The following is a 23,282-nucleotide window of genomic DNA, read 5'->3' as shown; positions in this document are numbered from 1 at the left end:
CTTCATAAATCCTCCTATAGGGCCTGAGTGTTTATATACGTGGACAGCACATTTTTAGCTCTTAAGTGGCTAATTAAAATACTTTTATGAATGTTTATATTTTGTTACAGACATACGGTGTCATCCTGCAACTGTTTTGCAGCATATGAATTGTCCCAAACCCTATTTGTAACTTTACAAAATGGGAAAAAAAATTTAGTTTTTACTATCTGATAGTCAAAGCAAATAAAAAAAATAAAATAAAATAAATAAATCTATGTTAAATTTGCATTTTACATTCGGACCACGAGTCCACAAATATGGTCATCATTTTTCTCTAAAAGTACATCATATCAAAAGATGATACTTAGGTTTTTATTCTAATTAGGTACTGTGGCGAGGCAGAGGGAAAACACATACACAGCGACGTTGGGTTACAAACAAGTCCCCGAAGGGTGCTTTATTTACAAAGTGAATACGTGAAATACGGTGCTCTTCTAGGGGTAGGTGCTCCGGGGAGAAGGTGAAGTAGAGTGAGAGTTCGGGTGCTGGATCGATCACGAGCTGGAGTCCGCTGTGGGAAAGAGACAGAGAGACACATGTGTTAGCACAGGGAGTCGTGTCAGAATGAAGCTCGTCTTCCTCGTGTGTGGGGCTGGCTTATATGTGTCTCCTCTTGATTAGCTCCAGCTGAGATCGATCCAGTGCTGATGATGTGCCAGCTGGGGTAAATCCTAGACCAGGTCGACGTGGCATTGGTATACTCGCTACAGTGCCAATAAGCCCAAATAACAAAGAGAAATAAATAATGTATGTAAAAAAAACACCTTGGGCCTTAAGAGGATATTTTTTGGGACAACTTAATTGTTTTATGTTCAATCCACTTAAATTTGTACAAACAATTAAGTGAACTTAATCGTTTTGTTTTGGGACAACATAAAGAAATAAAGGTCTTTGCACACTGAAGTCTGAAATTTCCGTATGCATTTTTTTCATATTTAAATGCAAAACATTCGTTACGTAAACAATCCTTGCCTACTGAGTCCGATGCGTATTTATGGGGTATATGCAGAAGCATGCTAATAGGTCTTTTAATTTGCCAGTAACCTAGGTTAATCGCTTCCGGCGAATTGATCCGGTGCGTTTAAGGTCTGTTTTCTTTAAAAATCAGCGATCTCCACTAGCTGAGTGATATCCGATTTAAAGTGGTTCTCAGATTATACAAGAAGCACTGCATTAAATTACATTTCCCCTGCCATATCTTTATAATATGAGCATTTATTTTACCCCAGTATATTCAATGGGGCTTCTGCACTAGCCTGCCGATTCTGACGGGCGCGTGCGAGTAAACAGCTTTTTGTCTCGTTTTACGCTTGAGCAACTAAATAAATGCTAAAGTTTATTTAACTGAATGTATTTTAATGACATTACAACATCGATGCTGTATAAGGAACCGTATAAAATGGAAAAAAGTTCACAATGACAGGTCACCGGAAGTGTATCAGCATGGGAACAGCACTAGCTCGGCATATACCCTATTAATCCATTAAGAAAAATAATTCTGGTAGTCAGTTTAAGCAGCGATGCTTTGTTCTCCTCTCTGTACGTTTTCAGAATGAGCCTACAGTATGTTGAGAAAAAGAAAGAGGAAGAGGCTGTATATTGTGTTCATCCAATACTACATAGAGAGGAAGGAAAGTTCATCTAATTATCAAAGAACTGCGCTGGATTATCCCCAAATGCAAAGTTTATTTCAGAATGTGATACTTCACACATTCACACGTAAACAAATCCTAAACAGACAGAACTGGCAGTACCTATAGACATTCTCCATTGACCTCCGCATTCTGTCTTATATTATGCATTGTATTTGTCAAAAAGTTTTGGAGGCTGTGTGTCAATACCACTGACGAAGGTTGAATTTATTTTTTAAAGTGCGAAAATTACAGACGGATATTTCGATTCAGTGTGCAATAACCTTTACATTTGTTGTTTTACAGATATCTATAACCGTCTTGTTACTGAAACAAAGTCTCCCACTGTAATCATTTTCTCATTCGACAAACATAAATGCAACTTAAAATCCACCATTCATGGAAGTTTTGAAAGTGAATGAATAACAACAGCATGTCTTTTTTTTGTCCCTTACTGAACTATGTTAACAGTGCGTCTTTAAAATCAATAGTCTGAATCAATCATCATTTTCTGAACTGGTTAGAGAGGAACCAGCTGAGCTCTTCTGGTTCTTTTTGACTGTGCAGTTGGACATGTTGCGCATTTAGAAATGCTTTTCTATGTAACACCGGCATAACATGTGGTTAAAACTTTTGTAACACTCTCTGTTGCCGTCCTATCAGCTCAAACCTGTTTGACCGATCTTCTCTGACATGCATCCAAAGTGTTTTTGTACTCCCAGAACTGTCACTTACAGGATGTTTTTGGTTGTTTACACCATTTTCTGTGAAACAAGGAGATTGTCGTGTAAAATACTATAAGCTAAGTATTTTCTAAGACACTCAGGTCCATTCGCACCAATGACGATAACTATAACAATAAAGATGCCGGCATAACTTGATTTTTGAGATTGTCTTTCAATCTGTTTTTTATTTTATGTGATTAAATCAATATTTATTACATTGTTATATTTATTCCAGTGATATTATTCAATAATATGCACAATTTTTAATTGATTGACATGAAAACTGCATATTTCCACTGACTTTGAGTCTGTATTTTAATCTGTTTATTTACTTATTTTTATAAATTTTTTGATTTATTTCACTAATATTGAATTATATGCACAGTATTTAATTGGTTTACATTGACAGACCTCTGAGATTGTCTTTCAATCTGTTTATTTATTTGTGTAAATAAATATTTATTCAGTTTTTATATTAATTTCAGTCATATTATTGAATAATATGCACAATTATTAGTTGATTTACTTGCAAATGACTGTTTTTTACAGACTTTTGAGTCTGTCTTTTAATCTGCTTATTAATCTATTTATATAAATAAATATATATCCAATTTTTATATTTATTCCAGTAATATTATTCAATAATATGCACAATTTTTAATTGATTGACATGAAAACTGCATATTTCCACAGAGTTTGAACCTGTATTTCAATCTATTTATTTACTTATGCGTGTAAATAAACATTTATTAAATTTGTATATTTAATTCACTAATATTGAATTATATGCACAGTATTTAATTGGTTTACATTGACAGACCTCTGAGATTGTCTTTCAATCTGTTTATTTATTTGTGTAAATAAATATTTATTGAGTTTTTAGTTTTATTTCAGTCATATTATTGAATAATATGCTCAATTATTAGTTGATTTACATGCAAATTACTGTTTTTCACAGACTTTTGAGTGTCTTTCAATCTGCTTATTAATCTATTTATATAAATAAATATATATTAAATTTTTATATTTATTCTAGTAATATTATTAAATAATATGCTCAATTATTAGTTGATTTACATGCAAAATGACTGTTTTTACAGACGTTTGAGCATGTCTTTCAATCTGTTTATTTATTTATGTGCTTAAATAAATATTTAATAGGTTTTTATATCTATTCCAGTAATATTATTCAATAATATGCACAATTTTTAGTCGATTTACATGCAAAATGCAGACTTTTGAGCCTATCTTTCAAACTGTTTATTTATTTATGCTTTTAGGTAAGTAATTATTCAAGTAATATTATTCAATAACATGCACAATTATTAATTGATTTACATAAAAAATATGATTTTCACAGGCGTTTGAGATTGTATTTCAATCTGTTTATTTACTTATGTGTCTAAATAAATATTTATTTTAGCTTTTATATTTATTCAAGTAAAGTTATTCAATAATATGCACAATTATTGGTTGATCCACATGCAAAATGCAGATATCCACAGATATTTGAGCCTGTCTTTCAATCTATTTATTTATGCGTTTACATATTTTATATTTATCCCAATAATAATATTCAAGAATATGCACAATGTTCAATTGATTTATACAAGAAATGCAGATTTCCACTGATGTTTGAGCCTGTCTTTTAATCTCTTTTTTAATTTATGTGTGTAAATAAATATCTATTCAGTTTTTATATCTATTCCAGTAATATTATTTTATAACATGCACAATTTTTAATTGATTTACATGAAAACTGAATAATTCCACAAACATTTGAGACTGTCTATCAATCGATTTATTTATGTGTATAAATATACTTATTCAATTTTTATATATTTATTCCAGTAATATTATTCCAAAATATGCACAATTATTAAGTAAATTAAGATTTTCAAATTTTTCTAATTTAAGATTTTAATGGATTTATTTATTAGAGAGCTATACATTTGTTTACTAAAGTTATTTTAATTTGAAAGTTATTAAGTTTTTTTTTTTTTCAGTTTTTGTGTCAGGATTTTGGCTTTTATAATGTCATAATATGTACTTAATATATTTATTTTTCTTTCTTTTTTCATTTTCTTTTTCTGCACAGAAATAGCAAAAAAAAAAAAAACCTTGGCTTTGCCTCAATTCAATAATAAAAATTATAATAAAAATATTGATGTATTGTTTTTATGTTTTAATGGCAGATCCAGCCCAACTTTGACTTTGTTGAGCTCAATAAGATGTGCTGGACTCTGTCTGCACCGAAGCACATCAACACCATGAATCTGCTCATGTCTGAAAAAGACGCCTTCAGGGTCTGGTGCATCTTCAACTTCCTTTCTGAAGATAAATATCCACTCACAATTGTCACAGAAGAGGTGTGTTGTAGTTTTTTTTTTATTCGATTGTCTTTGTTTAATTCATATTTCGTTATGTCCTACTAAAATCATATGCTTGTTTATTTCTTGTGACAGCTTGAGTATTTCCTGCGCAAGCTGTTGACGGCAATGGGTTGCAGTTGGAATGAAGGCCGGTTTGAGGATTATAAAATGCATCTCAATGCAAAGAAACACCATCTGAATGCATGGGAGCTGATCGAACTTATTGACATGGGTAATTTCACTAAAGGCATCAACCCACAGACTGTCTCCATGGGCATCAATGAAGTCTTTCAGGAACTTGTAATGGATGTTATTAAGCAGGTAAGCATTCTAGATCTGCTTTTGACCTTGCATGATAGCCAGATTTAGAAAACACTGGATTTAAAGTTTGCATGAATGGAAGCTGCAGCCATTTTTTTCCCATATTGTGACGCAGTTGCTGGAGAAATGGAATATTAAATGAGAAAACAGTGGGTGTGGCTTGTTTTTTTCTACTGCGAGCTGATTGGATGTAGTAAAGTAGGCATTTCCTTCAGAAAGATCAGGCCTTGGGGAGAGTTATTACAACCTAACAGACACCTCCTGCTCACCATTTCTGTTTGTTGGCATAACTTACAGTTAGAGGGGTGTGGTTAAGTATGATAGCCACGCCCAATACCTCAGACAGACTTAATCTGAGAATTGAACTAAAAACAAACAGGAAGTGCATTTTCAGATTTCAATTAAATATATCAAGGGAAAAACTATTTCATATGTACTTTAAGCCTGATGAAATAATAACTCACTTTTTTTATTTGTAAAGGGCTATATGATGAAAAAAGGCCATAAGAGGAAGAACTGGACAGAGCGGTGGTTCGAGCTCCATCTAAACTACATGTCGTATTATGTGAGCGAAGACCTTGTAGAGCAGAAGGGGTGTATTCCGCTTGATCGCAACTGCTGCGTTGAGGTAAACGTCTAAACATTTGTTGTAGTTTTCATTCAATCATACTAGAGCTGCACAATATTAGACAAATCAGCAATAAAGTCAAAAGGAATAAGGAATATTGATGCAACTGACTATTTAAACAACTGCAATAATTAATGGTCTATATATGTAACTCCAGCCATTTTAGGTATTTTCATAAGAATAAAGTCGATTTAAAAACCGATGCTAACTGACATAGCGTGTTACAGTAGAATATAGCTATAAAATAATCAGATACAGTCACAAAATCGGAATTGACCATCAAGATCTGCATTGTAAATGCAGCCAATTACTCTTCTCGAACTTTTGGGCACACAAGAAAAATCATTAATTCATCACTTTGGATGTATTTAATTTCCCATGCTTTTGTGACTGATTTTGACGTGCTAGTCTTGAGTATGTTTAACTGAATACAAGCCGTATTACACTGTCTTAACAACACATGACGCGACAAGATTCCAGCGACAAGCCATTTGTCTGTCTGCACCAAATGCGACATGACAGAACCATTTAAATACCAGCCACTGCACTCCCACTGAAATGGTTTTAATCGAATTAACACATATTAAACCTCTTTGACATCATTAATAGGCTTAAGAGGGACTGATGTTGTTGGAGTCACAGCTCTGACTTTTCATTGTCAAACCATCTGCTATTTATTTTATTTTCAAGATCTGACGTAAATTTTGTGCTGCTGCTTTGAGTAGAATGACAGTAAACGTCACGTAAGATGGTATTTAAACTCACATTGGTAGCATTTAACACTGGATAAAGCCCATAATCAGTACCTGAGGGAGAGAGAGGGGTCTGGATGCAGACCTGAGGCCTCATGTACGAAGACTTGCGTGGAAATCATACTAAAACATTGCGTACGCACAAAGCTGTAAATGTGCGTACGCAGAAAAAAATTCAGATGTATGAAACACTGCGTACGCCGAATCTCACGCATATTCTTTTGTACATCCGAATGAACGTGAAACTGAGCGCAACATGCACGAGCACAAAACCCCTCCCTGCCTCCTCCCCCGTATGAATATGCTAATGACTATGCTAATGGAAAAACCCAACGAAAATGGCAAAAGCAAGCAAAAAGAGAAACTTTGAACAGAATGTGAATTGGAGGTGCTGCTTTCGGAGGTAGACCGGAGACAAGCGGTGTTATTTGCAAGTTTGTTCTCTGGAATTAACAACAAAAGAAAAAAAATAGAGTGGGAGAGTTTAGCTGATGCGGTTAACACAGTTGGGTCTGAACATCGCAACTGAGTGAATTAGAAAAGAAGTAGTGTGATTTATAGGTGTAAAATGTTGCAATACCTTAAACAATCTCAGTGGCGCAGCTCGTAAAACGCATGTTATCATGGTTTGATATGTTCGAGCATGAACTCGGTTTGAATCCAGCGTCTGATGAACTCATTCTTCTCCCTCCCCCCCGCTACATATCAGATTTTGCCAACTATTTATCATGAGAAAGACAAGTAGGAATCACTAATAGGTCTGTGCATCATATTTTATTTGCACATTTATTGAATGGAAATGTTTCTGATTCACGCTTGCAAATTCATCTTCAGATAGTGTCTTTATAGCAATGTGCGTGCGGTAGATAGCTCAGATTACATTGGGAAAACAGGCGACCGCTGCAAATTGTGCTTTAATGTTTGGCTGGTCAACTGTATGGTATGGAAACCTTATATACCTGCTAGATGAACCCGTCTCATACAACTGCCATTGCAAGGCTCAGACACTTTGTAGAGAGCAATTTAACACAACTGCCTCTAGGAGTCGCCAACGGAAATAAAACAGACACGCACAAAAAATGTGCGTACACCAGCCATAAAGCTGCCGTGAAGCTGCGCACATTCTCACGTTCATTTCATCGTTAGTAAATCCAAATGTGAGCGATTCTGAGCATGAAACCTGGCGTACGCAAAGTTTTTGTGCGTACGCAGCGTTGATACATGAGGCCCCTGGTACAGTGCAATCTGGGCTGCATCCAAGGCTTTTTAATGGGCTCACCTAACCCCACCCCTAACCCTACCCATCACAGTGACGTCACTCGCTCCATTTGAGTGCATTGTGTCTGACATTGCATCGCTGAGTGATGCAATCTCAGCGTGCATCAAAAAGGCTGCATCCAGATACTATTGACCTGAGGTGATCTTTGTCACAGTAGTAAATGCTGTTGTTCTGCTGCGACGTTGCTGAAATAGAAAGCCTTTCTAAAATATATCCCCGTCACGAACGGTTTGGAAAAAACCTCCTGTTAACATGGAAGAGATACCCGTCGTGGTGCTGCAATGTGGGTTGTTAGGACAAGGTTCAATAGTCATGGTACTGAAAAACTCTATTATAAAAATATATATATTTTTAACAGTAGCTGATAAACTTTTAAATATACAGGGTTGCTAATAAGTTCCACACACTTTTAATGAACCTATTTTTAAAACAATAAAACAAAAAACAAACTACATTACCCATGATTCTGTTCAGAAATTCCCGCCAAATGTAAACACATTGAAAAATAAGGTGTATAAATGATGGCCAAATTGTGATTTTCATCTCTATAAATATCTAAACTGCTCTATCTTTGCAGTCCATGCCAGACAAAGACGGAAAGAAAAACCTCTTCATTATAAGATGTGTTGAAAAAAGTTTTGAGATCAGTGCATCGGATAAAAAGGCAAAACAGGAGTGGATTCAAGGTATCACATATACACTATTTTTACACTTGCAATGGTAAAATACATGTACAGTGCTCAGCGTATACAAGTACACTTCTCAAAAACCTCTCATTTAAAATAATATTTTCTATAGGAAGCGTTATAATATTATATCTGTGCATATACAGTTGAAGTCAGAATTATTAGCCCCCCTGAATTATCATCCCCCCCTGTTTATTTTTTCCCCAATTTGTTTAATGGAGAGAAGATTTTTTCGACACATTTCTAAACATATCAGTTTTGTTTTGTAGACTATCAAACAAAAATATTGGCTAAAGGGGCTATAATTTTGACCTTAAAATAGGTTTTTAAAAAATTTAAATCTGCTTTTATTCTAGTCAAAATAAAACAAATAAGACTTTCTACAGAAGATATCTGAAAAATATTATCAGACATACTGTAAAAAATTTCCTTGCTCTGCTAAACATAATTTGAGAAATATTAAAAAAATATATATAAAAATGGGGCATATAATTCTGACTTCAACTGTACATTAGATTAGTCAGTACTGAAGGCAAATCTGGAGCTTATTTAACAAAATATCTTATGATAACAGTCCAAAATAAGTACACAAACTTATATGTTGGGGGAAAATATTAAATTAAAAATTTAAAAAGAGAAATATTCAAGAAAAACAAAAAATTTGTAACATTTTATTGAAATTTTGTAGTTTATAATATTATTTCCCAATATTTCGCATGAATTTAAATGCATTATCTTCTTATTTCTAAAGATGTTCAGTGACTAGAAGATTTTTTAATAAGTTAAAGAATATAATAGTGATATAATATTATTAAAAATACATAATTAAAATAATTATGTAAAAAATATAATTATTTTTTAAAATAATAAATATAAATAAATCTGTTTTGTTCAAATGCACACATTTGAACATTCATTCATTTATTCATTTTGTTTTTGGCTTAGTCCCTTTATTAATCCGGGGTCACCACAGTGGAATGAACCGCCAACTCATCCTGCACTTTTCACGCAGCAGATGCCCTTCCAGCCGCAACCCCATCGCTAGGAAAAATTCACACACACTTATACACTGCGAACAATTTAGCTTACCCAATTCACCTGTACCGCATGTCTTTGGACTGTGGGGGAATCCGGAGCACCCGGAGGAAGCCCACGCGAACACAGGGAGAACTCATGGAACATGGAAACTCCACACAGAAACGCCAGCTGACCCAACCGAGGCTCGAACCAGCGACCTTCTTGCTGTAAGGCGACAGCACTACCTACTGTGCCACTGCGTCACCCCATATTTGAACATATAAAACATATACTGGATGGGTTGGTGGTTCATTCCACTGTGGCAATCCCTGACAAATCAGGGACTAAGCTGAATGAAAATAAATAAATGAATGAAAATGGGCTGTACTCATTTATGTTGAGCACTGTATATCCACAACTCTCTACACCCGTTCTCCTCCTCCTGAGTGTTTTTGCTTGTGTGTGTGTGTGTGTGTGTGTGTGTGTGTGTGTGTGTGTGTGTGTCAGCCATCCAAGACTGCATTGTCCGCATAAGGCAGGGCCTTTCCTCCGCACACCGAGAATCCAGACAGAAGCGCAGAGAGCTGAGAAACAGGATAAAAGCTGAGCAGGAGATCTTGGAGAACAGAATGAAACAGCTACAGTTGGCCAACGAGAGCAAGCAGGCCCAGCTGGAGGCCCTGAGTAAGGTAACGTGTCCTTCTGAGAGTCCCCGGAAAGATACAAAACAAAAGTCACCTGCAAATATGTTTAGTTTGAATTAAAATCATGGGCGGTGCAGTGGCTCAGTAGTTAGCACAGTCACCTCACAGCAAGAATGTTGCTGGTTTGAGTCCCGGCTAGGCCAGTTGGCATTTCTGTGTGGAGTTTGCATGTTCTCCCCGTGTTGGCGTGGGTTTACTCCAGGTGCTCCGGTTTTTCTCACAGTCTAAAGACATGCGCTATAGGTGAATTGGATGAACTAAATTGGCCGTAGTGTATGAGTGTGTGTGTGAATGTGAGTGTGCATGAGTGATTCCCAGTTCTGTGTTGTGGCCAGAGGGGCACATTCAAAACATTTGTGGAAACCTCCCAAATGGAAAAAATAAAGTCAACACTAGTGTTTTTAAATTATACCATAGTAAAGTGTATTTTACTCTATTTAAAATAGTATTTACAACACTTTTGAATTAATCCTGCAGCAGATTGTAGTTTTAACATTACTGAACTGATAAACTGTGTTAAATACTGTAGCGTATTTTAGTTTTTACAACTGTAAACTTTGGTGTATTGTAGTGTAACATAGCCTAAATAAGTATTGGGTCATTTGTTTATTTTACTATAGATTATGTACTATAGTAATTTATTATTTAAACTATAGTATTTACTACAAGTTATAACACACTACGGCCAATTAAGTTTTTTTCAATTCACCTGTACGACTGTGGGGGAAACCGGAGCATCCAGAGGAAACCCACACAAAGAACATGCAAACTCTACACAGAAATGATAACTGGCCCAGCCGGGACTCAAACCAACAAACTTCTTGCTGTGAGGCGACAGCGCTAACCACTAAGAGTGAGCGAGTGAACTTTCAATTTAATTAAAACAAATGAGAAAATAGAATAGAAAGTCTTAGAGGGCCAGAGCCCTTTTTAAACGCAGAAGAAAATAGAGTAGCATGTGTTGATGAAAAAGATGAATATTTAGCCATTTCCTGAGAATGACTGTAGAGACTCTGACGATAGATGCAATCAAAATGAACAAACTAAATTTAAAAGGGATAAACTATAATGGATAGACTTATTCAAAGCCATTTCATTAGTACTGTATCTCTGTTGAAGATGTCAGTAGTTTTTTTTTAAATATAGTAGGCTGAAAGAAGAACTAGAAGTTCAGATTTAAAGGGATAGTTCACCTAAAAATGAAAATCTGTCATCTTTTACTCACCCTCCTCTTGTTCTAAATTTAATTAAGTTTTTTTCTTCTGATGAACAGAAAAGAAAGATGAAAACCATTGGTATTTATTTACTTCCATAGTATTTGTTTATTCTGTTGGGGGCTAATAATATTGAAATGTTTTTTTTTTTTTTTTAACTGTTTTTATTCTAGTCGAACTAAAACAAATAAGACATTCTTCAGAAGAAAAAATATTATTGGAAATACTATGAAAAATTCCTTGCTCGGTTAAACATCATTTGGGGAAAAAAAAATTACAGGTGGGCTAATAATTTTGACATAAGTGTGTAAATGGTAAGTAAACATTAATTGTTGGGTGAACTATCCCTTTAAGAACCAATAGCAAACATGCCACCTTCTATTGATGTGACCTGCACCCACTTTAAACTGTATGCACTGTGTTGACAGGTCATTTTAATCCATTTATTTCTAATAAAAACATTTTCTTTTTCTTCTCTTTTTACTTTCAGTTCTCCTTTCGGCTCATTTTCATCCTCCTGCAATATATCTGTTTATAACACACTTTTAATAATGTTTTAAGAAAGTTTCACATCCTTGTCTGTTTTTTTCATGTTTGGTCTTCATGGTAAACTTCTGATTGGATCCTTTTCAACTATGAAAAGAAAGCTATAAGCTCTTAAAGGGATAGTTCACTCAAAATATGAAAATTCTGTCATCATGTATTATCTTCTGTGTAGTTTTAAAGCTTTATGAGGTTTTTTTTTCTTCTGTTAAGCACAAATGAAGGTTTTTTGAAGAATGTTGATCGCTGGGACTTCCATAATAGGAAAACAAATACTTTGGAGGTCATTGGGTACCAGCAACCTGCATTTTACAAAATATCTTCTGTTGGATTCAATAGAAGATAGAAACTAAAATAGGGTTTTAACAAGTGAAAGGGGAGTAAATGATGACAGAAGAATCATTTTTGGGTGATCCAATCTCTACTTCCCTTTTGTCAAAATAGGAAAAAAGCTAAAAAAAAATGCATTTATAAAAAAAAAAGTATTACTTATGAAGATATTGTAATTCACCTGCACAAGAGAACGCCAATGCAATGAAGCAGGACTTCCTGTACAGGCTGTTTTTGAAGTTACTAGTTTCTGTTTGATATGTCCATTCTCAAGGGATTATTCTTTTAACATTAATGCCAGTAAAGCAGGAAATAAACATGAGAATACATTTCTTTTTTATCTCCCATCAACTTTTTAAAGCCAGCATACTTGGAAGCCTTTTCACAGATTGTTTAATGATTGTACAATACTTTAATGCATTAAGCCATTACAGCTTTTTAGTCACATTTTAAATACTTTAACAAGCTTTATATTTTTGCTTAGAAATCCACTGAATGCCTCTTAGACATTAACTGTAAACTAGGGCTGGGCCATTTGGCAAAGATCTTGCTAATTATTTTCCATGTTGAACAAAACGATTGAAGTCAGAATTATTAGCCCCCCTGAATTATTAGCGCCCCTGTTTATTTTTTTCCACAATTTTGTTTAATGGAGGGAAGATTGTTTCAGCACATTTCTAGGCATAATAGTTTTAAAAACATATTTCTAATAACTGATTTATTTAATCTTTGCCATGATGACAGTAAAAAATGTTTTACTTGATATTTTTTAAGACACTTCTATACAGCTTGAAGTGACATTTAAAGACTTAACTTGGTTAATAAGGCGAACTAGGCAGGTTAGGGTAATTAGGCAAGTTATTCTATAAAGATGGTTTGTTCTGTAGATTATCGAACAAATATATAGCTTAATGGGGCTATTAATTTTGTCCCAAAAAGGGTTTTTTAAAAATTAAAAACTGCTTTTATTCTAGCCGAAGTAAAACAAATCAGACTTTCTCCAGAAGAAAACATATTATCAGACATACTGTGAAAATTTCCTTGCTCTGTTAAACATCATTTGGTAAATATTTAAAAAAGAATAAAAAAAAAATTGAAGGGGGCTAATAATTCTGACTTCAACTGTATATTTCAATATAAGCTGTTAATGCTTCCAGATTTAAATGAGTACCCCAACAATGACTGAAGCCACACAAATTCAGTACATCTCTAATATCAACACACTTTTAGATTCCCATTGTTGTACATTTCTGCTGCGTGATTGGCTCTTAGATCAATATAGGGTAAAAAAAAAAGTCCAGAGCTTGTCATTGTTGTTGACATTAATGATTCAATATAATATCGTTTATCGGCCAAGCCCTACTGTAAGTGTATTATTGTAAATATTTGTTTTATTGTGGGATGAATAGAAAGGATTTTGCTGAAATTATTTGCATGGCACATCTGTCATTGACTTAGGCAAGTTAGGGTAGTTAGGCAAGTCATAACACATTGCTATGTGTAAACTAATGGAGTATATATCTTTTAATTTCACAATGAACTTATTACATTTAAAAACAATCCCATTGATAACAGAATGGACTTATACTAGTCAGGCTGCACTGGTTTTTGCTTAGATTTGTCATGTGACAATATTTCATTTCAGTTTGCTTTTTTGTAGCTCAGCAATAAAACAAACAAAATAGGTTACATTAAATTAAAATCTACGATATCTGTTAAAGGTATTCTCTCCAACCCTTCCCATCATTCTTACTCTTCTCAGATGGGATGGTGGGCCAAGTTAAAGGAAACCATGGGCCAACTTTGGCCCGCGGGCCCTAGTTTAGGCATGTCTGCTTAAGGGGGTTAATAATATTGACCATAAACTGCTTTTAAAAAATTTAAAACTGATTTTATTGTAGCAGAATAAAACAAATAAGACTTTCTCCAGAAGAAAAAATAAATATTATAGGAAATACTGTTAAAAATTCCTTGCTTTGTTAATCATTGCTTGGAAAAAAAAAATAATTAATGGGAGGGCTATTAATTGTGACTTCAACTGCATGTCTAGGATTAATATTTTTGTACCTGCGCTAAAATTTAATTTGGCTCACAAACACCCTGATTAGTTACTCTTTTGTTTTTGTCTGGATGTGGCAGGACCTGAATAAAGCCACAGCTAGGGGTGATCTGGAGGAACAGAGAAGACTTCAGGCCCAAAAAGAACTGCTGGAGCAATACAAACGAGACCTGGAGCAAGAGAAAATGGTAATTTTTCTTCTCATGGAGAATGATTTTTTTTTTTGCTGTAGTGTTGTTTGCTTGTAAACATGGCAGGAAACCCTAACATAGATGTATTATAAATAAAATGTCATTAGCTGTGCCTCCATCACCCTGTGTTAATGCACGTTCTGAACTATCACAAGTGATGGAAAATTCTGAATAGAAATACAAAATTTTACACAGTTTTTGGTTTCGGACTTTTCGGACCATTAATGCTAATAATGATTATTTTGTACACTTGATTTATGAACATTAGTTGATGTAATTATGAATGTTATCTTTAAACTAAATTAGTTAGGTGAGGGAAATATGAAGTTAAACAACAGTATAAATTGCACTAAATTGCCATAAATATTAATTTACTGTCGTCAATTTTAATTCTTGTTTACTGTAATTACTTGTATTATATCAGCCAGGGGTGCTTTTCCTAAACAACGACTTAACTTGCAGCTGAACTATCATAGTACGATGCATCTTTTGGGAAAAGGATGATGTAGTGACGAGTGTCTCCCAAAACACATAGTCTCTCTGTCGCAGATCTATCGTTTGAACCACGTTAGTTATAGCGTGAAACGCCCATAATGATGCTCTAAACGGGGTGGAGTAACAACTTCTTTAGACAAGAACCCATAATTACTTTGTGCAAATTAGATTGTTTTACACGCACACGCATTTAAAATAAAAATCCAATTTTAGATTTGGTAAAAACATGCACTCGCTTTCCATATGAACTAAAATATATGTTAATGGCTCATATAGGATGTTTCCTTTACAAATATTATTGAGAAGATTACATATCCTATTCTAAAACATAAAATCACTTACAAAAGCTAACACGTATTCTAATATCATATATAAAACATAAAAATATTTAATAAGTAATGAAATTTAATATTTATTTTTATTAGGAAATAAAAAAAATATTAATAAATTACTTTATTAATAATATGAAGAATATTAATGATGACGATTATTATTATTATTATTGAGTAGGATATTGTTTATTTAATTTTTTTTGAAAAGTCTACTTTTACAAATTGAACACATGTAAGCCACTGCAGAAATGTGCTAACCGACAGGCCCATGTCATATAAAGTACAGATACTTTATAAATAACCTACTATAAAATGTAAACAAATAATGTATGCTATGTTTTTTGTTTTCACAAGTTTTGGAGACGTAACATGAATTCCGCTTTTAAATAATAGGTCACCTAAAGCTTTCGTCATGAGGCTGTCTCCAAAATGACGTCAATGTTTTCAAAGTGCTCTGCAAAGGGAGCACAATTGTAAACATGAAGATCGCTAAAACTGAACTGTAAAAAAAGTTTGAAAGGAAATTACAGCTAAGAGAGATGACCTTAATGCTTTTTTATTTTGAATCATTCCAAGTTTGAATGTTATAATATTATTAATGAATATGGCATAGGGGGGATAAGTGGGAATATATATATATATATATATATAAGCCAGGAACTATGTTTCTAACTACAGCTCCAGAGGTGTAGTTGCAAGTGCACAAGTTTGTGACGCAGTTTGCAAATTTTCGTTGGAACGACGGATTTGGGAAACGGAAAATCAACAAACTATGTTTGTACTGACGAAACTTGCGACCTTAGTTGGCTAACGATGGTTTTGGGAAATGCACCCCTGATAGATTTCTCAATATCTGCTCTAACAAATGCTTCTGCCTGCTCGCTGGAATAACCAATAAATCATTGTTCCATATTTTTTCTATATTGTCAAAAATATTGTTTTAGCCAATGATCACCAGAAGGGGGAAATGCCAGAGTAAAATGAGAAAATATGATACGCCGGTGTTTTGGAATATGGAAAAACTGTGTTTATGCTGTTTTCATCTGTTGTTATATTATTTGTTTTTATTTTGTTTATACTTGTGTCTTTTATTTCTGTTTATGTAAAGCACTTTGAGTTGCCACTGTGTATGTATGTACACACATACACACACACATATATATATATATATATATATATATATATATATATATATATATATATATATATATATATATATATACATATACAAATATAAATGTGCTGTATAAATAAACTTGCCTTGCCTTGACTAAAGGTGTATCAAATCGTGATTTAGCACATTGCTTAGAAGATTAATTAGGATGTTGCTGTTCTGCAGTTGCAAGATTTGTTGGTGTAAAACAAATTATTAAAAATAAAACCATTGTTTCTTAGGCTCGAATGCAAATGGAGGAGCAGGTGATTGAGAAGTCGAATGAAGTGGAGCAGTACTGGCAGCGTATGCAGGAACTGGAGGAAATGTACCTTCAGCTCAAACAGGCTCTGCAGGATGAGAAGCAGGCCAAGGAGGATGAAGAAATACTGCGCAAACTGCAGGCCAGGTAACAGTACACAAACTCAGACACACAATCGCAACAGCTGCTTCCGTTCTGAACCATTGTATGTTGTCTTGTTTGCAGACTGCTACAAGAGGAGGAAAACAAGAGACTTGAATTAGAGCAGATTCACCTGCAGCAGCAACGGGTCTTATCCCAGTCCCAGAAGGAGAAGGAGGAGCTGGCGAAGGAGCGGGAAGAGAAGGAGCGAGCCCTGCAAGCGGCACAGGAGCAGCTGGAGAGCCTGAAAAGACAGAGGGAGGGAGCGGAGGAGGAATACATGGTAGCAGATTCACTTGGTCACACACACACACACACACACATACAGGGGTCAGACAATGAAACTGAAAAGCCTGGTTTTAGACCACAATAATTCACCAGCATAGTGTAGGGCCTTCTTTTGTGACCAACACAGCATCAGTTCATCTTGGGATTGACTGCACAGTGGCCAGAAGGCCTAACGATATAGGTCGTTATGATAACATTACATGCCTTCAGTGATTTCCTGAAGATAAATACCAAAAAAATAGCACAACTAGAAGCACTACAGCAGTCGCCATCGTCTGATCTCACATGAAGCAGCTGCTCCTAGGAGATCGCGAGGACATATGATGACGTGTGCAGGTGCTGTAGTGCTGTCCTAATTCTTAGGGGTAAATTTCGAAGCCGTTCCCCTTCACCCTCGGTTGTAATGGCCAAGGGGAAGGGGTAGGGAGAGAAAAATAGAATTAGGATTGGCTTAATGCTCAGGTTTTTTCTGTCTTTTTTTCTTTTATCAGGCTGTAACAAAGAAACTGGAACGAGCAAGTAAGAAGACAAAGACCTGGAAACACAAAGTCTCTAAACATGAAGGCCTGCTTAAACTCGTTCAACCAGGTGACTGAGTGTAAACTTTCTCAAATAACTGATTCTATAGCCCAAAATCACAATTTTTTATGTTTTTATTTTTTATTATATATATATATATATATTAGGGGTGTCAAAATTTATTGTTTCTTAGGTGCACCGCGATGCAGACGCGGACAATTCGGTATCGGTTCAGTAATAATCATAACCAGTTATTATGTACTGACGTCATTTATCTCCTATGCTCTCTGTCGCGAGGGAGGTGAGCGCGAGTATTTTCAACACTCAGCCAACGCAGGGCCGGTCCGTGGCATAGGCACCATAGGCAAATTCTAAGGGCGCTGTATATCCAGGAGGGCGCCAGAAATGAGCGCGGTTCAGTTGGTTTTGTTTTCGATATTCTTGATACACATTCAGTTACAAACGGCAATAACTCAAAAACCTTTTACCCTAAAAAGATCTAAAGTGTGTTTCCTACAAAAAGACAAAGCTGGTTATGTTTCACAGCTGTCTTTCTTTTTTTTCGCTCCACACTACGAGCACTGCCCTCGCAATATGTGTTGAGCCGGGATAGCTCGCGCTGAGAGGAGCTCTCAGCAAGGGACCGTGGGAAAAGTGCTTATTTTTTTTATTTTTTTATTTTTTTCGTTTTTCTGCTCCGCTCTTAGCGAGCTCTCCCTGTTGCGAGGGCTTAAGTGTGTGTGTGTGCGTGCGTGCGTGTGTGTGTGTTTGTTTCTTTGGTGCTGTCTATGTTTGTGTTTGAATGAGAGACAGTGTGGTGCTGTGTCTCTGTGTGTTTATACAGACAGCTTGTTATAGCCTCTAAAATATAACACTGTATATGGAAAGCATCGTCGATGCACCGTGATGCACCGAAATATCGAATTGAACCGAATCGAAGGCATGATAATCGTAACCGAACCGAACCGTGAGACCAGTATAGGTTCACACCTCTAATATGTATATGTATATGTATATATATATATATATATATATATATATATATATATATATATATATTTATATCTTATATATTTTTTTTTCAGGCGGCAAGACACCCAGTAAAATGACCAACTGGGGACAGGCGGCGTTCACTGAATCAGAGCTGAATGAACTGGAGAAGATGTGGCAGGTGAACAAGAATAGATCAGAAGAAGAGTAACACCCCATCCAACCAATCCCTACATTTGTGTTTATTTATTGTATATTTACAAGGCAGTCCTCATACTGGTCACATCTGCTGTCATTGTCATTGCTGTCATATAATCATACTTAAAGGCATAGTTCGCCAAAAACGCTTCTTATTTCCTCATCTTAAGTGCTTACAAACCTTTATAAGTTTCTTTATACTGTTGAACACAAAAAGCAATTTTGCAGAAAGTTGAAAACCATTGACTATGTATGGATTAATACTAAGGAAGTCAATAGTTTTCACTTCAAAATATAATCTTCAAGAGTGACACGGTGACTCAGTGCTTAGCACTGTCGCCTCACAGCAAGAAGGTACCTGGTTCAAGTCCCGGCTGGGATACATGGCATTACTGTGTGGGGTTTGCATGTTCTCCCACTATTGGTGTGGGTTTTCTCAGGGTGCTCCTATTTACCCAACAGTCAAAAGATATACCCTATAGGGTAATTAAGTTAAAAGCATCTGCTGTGTAAAACATATGCTGAATAAGTTGGCGGTTCATTCCGCTGTGGCGACCCCTGATTAATAAAGGGACTAAGCCGAAAGAGAATGAATGACTATATTCTTCTAAAAATATTCTTTTGTGTTCAAATGAAGAAACTCAAACAGGTTTGCGGGCTGTGTAAAGAGTAACATAATTTTCAGTTTTGGATGAACTGTCTCTTTAAATTGGTTATGAATGATAATGCAGTTTTAGTTTGAGTTAAAAGTGACATTCACAAATTATTAACTTACAAATATTGCTTTTTTTTTTTTTTTTTGAAAACATTTAGAAAATTCAGATTTTTAATAAGTAACAGGAGGCAGATTGGAATTATTAATGCTCCTTTTTCTAAAGCATGTGGTTTATATGTTCCTACTGTGTCCACTAGATGACTGTGTAACATCACTAGATGATCCACAGACACATGCGAAATGCTTTCATAACCACACTTTCTAAAACCTGGAGTTACTGGCAGACCAAATACATTAACTGAATGGATTTTGCATGCAGCTTCCATAATTAAATGACTAAATGTGCATTTTATATCATATTATTAAGTTCCAAAATTACTAAAGGCAGTCATGGAGCTATATGATGGCTATAGATTAAATTGAAAGCAAATTATGCACACACCAGAAAGCAGTGAACATACTTTGCTATTGTGGTGTATCCTTCTTCAAACTTAATGTACCAAAAAAAGGTAATCCTTCAAGGTAAGATGCATTAAGAATATATATTTAGCTTCAGTTTTTTTTTTTTTTTACTCTTTCAAAGTTCTGTGTGTGAGAAAATATGTAAAGAATAAATAATCATGTAGTTAATGATGGAATTATGTGATTTGTTTTGTCTTGTTGCAATATAAAGTTGTGAATTTACACTACCGGTCACTACCGGTCAGGGCTCAGTGGGATTTTTAAATGTTTTAAAATAAGCTTCTCCTGCTCACCAAGGAGATTTATTTCATCAATAATACACTACAGATTATAAAATAGTGAAATGTTATTGCACTATAAAACAACTGTTCAGAAGTAGTTTATAATAACATTATATCATTTATTCCAGTCATTTTAAAGATGAATTTTCAGCTTCATTACTCCAGTATTCAGTCACTTGATACTGCCGAAATCACTCTAAATATTAATTATTATTATTTTATTATTTATATTATTATTAATGGTAATAATAATAAAAGCAATAATGACTGGAGTAATTATTTCATTTGAATATGAAGTATATATAATAAAATACTATATACAATAAGAAAGCAGTTATTTTAAATTTCAATTTAACATTTTTTTACATTTAATAAATGCCGCCTTGATGAACAGAATAATTTTATTTACAAAAAAACATGATAAAAAAAAACAACAACTCCTGATTAATAAAGGGACGAAGCCGAAAAGAAAATGAATGAATGAATGAATATGAGTATGAACACACACAGTGGGATTTTTAAATGTTTTAAAATAAGCTTCTCCTGCTCACCAAGGAGATTTATTTAATCAAATTACACTACAGATTATAAAATAGAGAAATGTTATTGCATTATAAAACAACTGTTCAGAAGTAGTTTATAATTTACTATAATCATTTATTCCAGTGATTTAAAGATGAATTTTCAGCTTCATTACTACAGTATTCAAAGTCAGATGATCCTGCTGAAATCACTCTAAATATTAATTATTATTAATAATATTATTATTAATGGTAATAATAAAAGCAATAATGACTGGAGTAATTATTTCATTTGAATATACAATATATAGTATATACTATATACAATAAGAAAACAGTTATTTAAAATGTCAATTTAACATTTTTTTACATTTAATAAATGCCGCCTTGATGAACAGAATAATTTTATTTACAAAAAAACATGATAAAAAAAAAATATAAATATATATAAATTATATATATAACTTATTTTAAAACATTTAATAATCCCACTGAGCCCAAATTTTTGACCGGTAGTGTATATGAAAAATGTAAAGTATAAAATGTGTGAAAAATGTCTTGCTCTGTTTATCATTATTTGGGAAATATTTGAAAAAGAAGGGCTAATAATTTTGACCAACTCTATGTTGACCAATATAAAATGATTAAATTAGTCCCAAGCGACTCACAAACATCTCCGTTAACAATTCGTGCGTTGAACTTCCACTGAACTTTGTTGTTCATGAAAGGAAACTGAAACTTGCTCTATAAACGCTGACGAGTAAGAAACCGGATTCCCCCAAAACATGTCCTTGCAGCATAATAAAAGGCACACAAAAGACACTAATCCTCTCAAGTGCGTGTCAAAACAAACAGGGCTACGTTACGCTGCGTCTGTGTTTGTGCCCACGTGCGGTTCCTAACGTGTAATACCTGCAGAGACTATTGCATTATCTGACATCATCTGTGGGTTTCAACACAACAATTGACAGACGCTGGAGCCGTGACACTACAGTCATGCTGAAAAACTTGCAGCGATGCAAATGAAAGGGCAGCAGTTCATTCTTAGGCCAGAGCTGGTATGGATGACAGGCCTCGACATGAGCGTTTTTACTCGCTCCGAGGTCATCGCCATTATAAATTCTTGGACAAACACTTACCAAGTTACAAACACTCATTTTACTGAGGAGTCAGTAGTTTTGTTTTAAGGCCCAAATTTTTCACCAGTGGTGAAGCTACAGGTGGACTAAAGCCATTTATTAAAACGGTCACACTTTACAAAAAGATTTGATTCAAACAAGTAGTTTGAAACTACTTATTTAAAGTGAGCTGAAACAACACAATTCTTGAGCTTTTTTTGGGGGACAACTTAATTGTTTTAAGTTCAATCCACTTGAGTTTGTAAAAACAATGAAATTAACATAATCGATTTGTGTTGGGACAACCTGAAGGAACCCTGCCCCATTAAAAGCATTACCTGATAGATTGTTGGTAATATTTTCTGAAGATGACTGTGTCGAGGGGGCGGGGCCGAGAGCCGTGGGAACAGCGTAAGGGGATTCACCTGTATCCCGCAACGGCCTCGAATCCCACGGAAGGAGCTCTGGACTATAAGAGTAGGAACGATGGCAGTGGAAGCCGAGAGAGGACCGGCCCGAATTGTTTTACTTTTTTTTCCCGTTTGTTTTGGTTTAGTTTTTTTGGTGAAGTTTTCAAATATTTATTAATATTTGAAAACTTCAACGGTTCTCCGCCTCCTCCTTCCCGGTGGCCAGAGGGCCGTAAACTTCATTACAATGACCATGTCGCTGTTAGCTAAATAAATTCACGCCTTCGCCATTTGCAGTGCATTAAAACATTGTTTTCCAACTGCAGCCGTGCTTTATTCTTGAAATGTATAGCTTGTCCTAAGTGATTCATACACACCATATAGTATACTATGACCAGGGATACAGTCAGTCGGCGCAGTCGGCCCTCCATAGTAAAAAGTGACATTTTGTGACTGCTGGTTTGTTTACTTGCGCGAGTTCCATTGGCATTTTCCTGAATGTTAATTTTGATCGAAAAGCAGTTTAGGAAATACATTCAAAATCATCTGGCCAATGAGTGATGTGGATTTTGTCACATGACTGTATTGTGGTTCTTTTCAACTGGTTCGGACCAAAGCCAGCAGTGTGGTGTAAAAAAGACCCAAAAACAGCAGAAAAAAATGCTACAATGTATCATATGTTGCCCTTGATCCAGACCAAATGAACTGAGGGTGCTTTCACACCTACACTTTTGTTTCGGAACCTGTTTTGTTTGCCCAGTTAGCGCGGTTCGTTTGGCATATGTGAAACCACCAATCGCTCTCGGATCCACGCCAAATCAATCACTCTGAACTCTGGAGCGGATCGATTGCAGTGAGAAAGCGATCCTGATCAGAGCGCGGTTATATCACAGTGTTTTATGG

At 34.9% G+C, this 23,282-nt stretch overlaps 1 protein-coding gene across 1 annotated transcript in view; it reads left to right on the top strand.

The window, feature by feature from the left end:
- Positions 1-20,217, top strand: part of swap70a (switching B cell complex subunit SWAP70a) — a 32,769-nt gene extending 12,552 nt beyond the window's left edge. The window contains exons 3-12 of the mRNA NM_001362396.1: positions 4,594-4,767; positions 4,864-5,091; positions 5,573-5,719; positions 8,328-8,436; positions 9,961-10,142; positions 14,384-14,491; positions 16,717-16,883; positions 16,962-17,160; positions 17,657-17,753; positions 18,770-20,217. Coding sequence (NP_001349325.1) covers positions 4,594-4,767; positions 4,864-5,091; positions 5,573-5,719; positions 8,328-8,436; positions 9,961-10,142; positions 14,384-14,491; positions 16,717-16,883; positions 16,962-17,160; positions 17,657-17,753; positions 18,770-18,885 — 1,527 coding nt within the window. The 3' untranslated portion in view covers positions 18,886-20,217. The remainder of the gene's footprint in view (positions 1-4,593; positions 4,768-4,863; positions 5,092-5,572; positions 5,720-8,327; positions 8,437-9,960; positions 10,143-14,383; positions 14,492-16,716; positions 16,884-16,961; positions 17,161-17,656; positions 17,754-18,769) is intronic.
- Positions 20,218-23,282: the final 3,065 nt, after the last annotated feature.

This window comes from Danio rerio, chromosome 7 (assembly GCF_049306965.1).
Source record: "Danio rerio strain Tuebingen ecotype United States chromosome 7, GRCz12tu, whole genome shotgun sequence".
Classification (NCBI taxonomy): Eukaryota; Metazoa; Chordata; class Actinopteri; order Cypriniformes; family Danionidae; genus Danio; species Danio rerio.
Note: the sequence above shows the minus strand (reverse complement) of the source record. Positions and strands in the feature narration are given on the sequence as shown.